The 1,064-nt window shown below is 41.6% G+C and overlaps 1 protein-coding gene across 1 annotated transcript in view; it reads right to left on the reverse strand. All coding sequences in view use genetic code 11, as the record gives it.

The window, feature by feature from the left end:
• EGR_10872 (hypothetical protein) overlaps positions 1-1,064 on the reverse strand; it is a gene marked incomplete at both ends in the record, with an annotated part of 9,210 nt that overhangs the window by 705 nt on the left and 7,441 nt on the right. The window contains one exon of the mRNA XM_024500121.1: positions 626-808. Coding sequence (XP_024345466.1) covers positions 626-808 — 183 coding nt within the window. The remainder of the gene's footprint in view (positions 1-625; positions 809-1,064) is intronic.

Here is a 1,064-nt window from a genome sequence, read left to right on the forward strand (position 1 = left end):
GGATGCGGTTTAAGCAGTGATTACTTTGCGAATGTCATGGTAAAATCTAGAGGCATCATGAATTAGTGCTTCGGCAAACGTCTTTTCACATTGGATGTCACGGAGAGACTTCTCGTCAACACCACTGCTGCTAAAGTGGGATGCAATTTGGCCGTGCGATCTGTTGAAGTGCATTCAACAGGAGGTTGTGCATACCCATTCGGAGGTACAGCTTCGGACTGACATCCTGATTGACATCTTGATTCCGAATTTTAACTGTTTCGCAATCACTCAAACATGGCGTCAACTGACTGCTGTTTGATCTCTACGAGTGCTTCGGTGAGGCACTTTACCCACTGTTAATCGTTAGACTTGAAAACCAGGGTGTATCGTCTGGTCTGGTCGTTGTAGTAGGCAATTAAACGGCTTGCTACCTGCCTTTGTATCACTGACTGTCAGATTCCACAGACACCAAAGTGTCATACATTTGAGGCGCGTGTACAGTGGGGAGAATGAGGGAATGCTGTTCTCTACTGCCCGTTGTAGATATTGTGCCCCTGCGTGACCTTCATGGTTTGTTATCCCATATTGTGGAGGCTGTATGGTCAGCCAAATTAATAGCTTTATCAACGAACTTGTCTAGCACCTCTCTTTCCTTGATCTCATCTCACAAATATGCAAAGTTGTCTTTGTTGACAAGCAAGTCTTACATTTCTTCTTCTGCAGACGTACAAAGCTATAAAAAGCAACAAAATTTGGTGCATATTCTTGCATATTTTTATGCCCTACTTTGTCTTTTGTAATTAGGTTTGAATTACTGTTGCTACTACTTTATTACAATGTGGAATTGTGTTAGTTGCCCAAATTTTAAATTTTACTCTGTCCTTATATATTTAGTGCATCATTAGAACCATAAGAACTGGAAAATAACAGTAATTTACCATTTGAGGTTTTTCGTTCTTTGCCCACTTCCACCTTTTTACTAGCGCCTCCCAAGGCCCGCTCTAGCATTTGATCTTCAACGTAAGAGTACAAAATACTGGGTTCTATTTTGATGAGATATTGCCCCAACTGGATGCTGAGTC

This window comes from Echinococcus granulosus, assembly GCF_000524195.1.
Source record: "Echinococcus granulosus chromosome Unknown EG_S00289, whole genome shotgun sequence".
Taxonomy (NCBI): Eukaryota; Metazoa; Platyhelminthes; class Cestoda; order Cyclophyllidea; family Taeniidae; genus Echinococcus; species Echinococcus granulosus.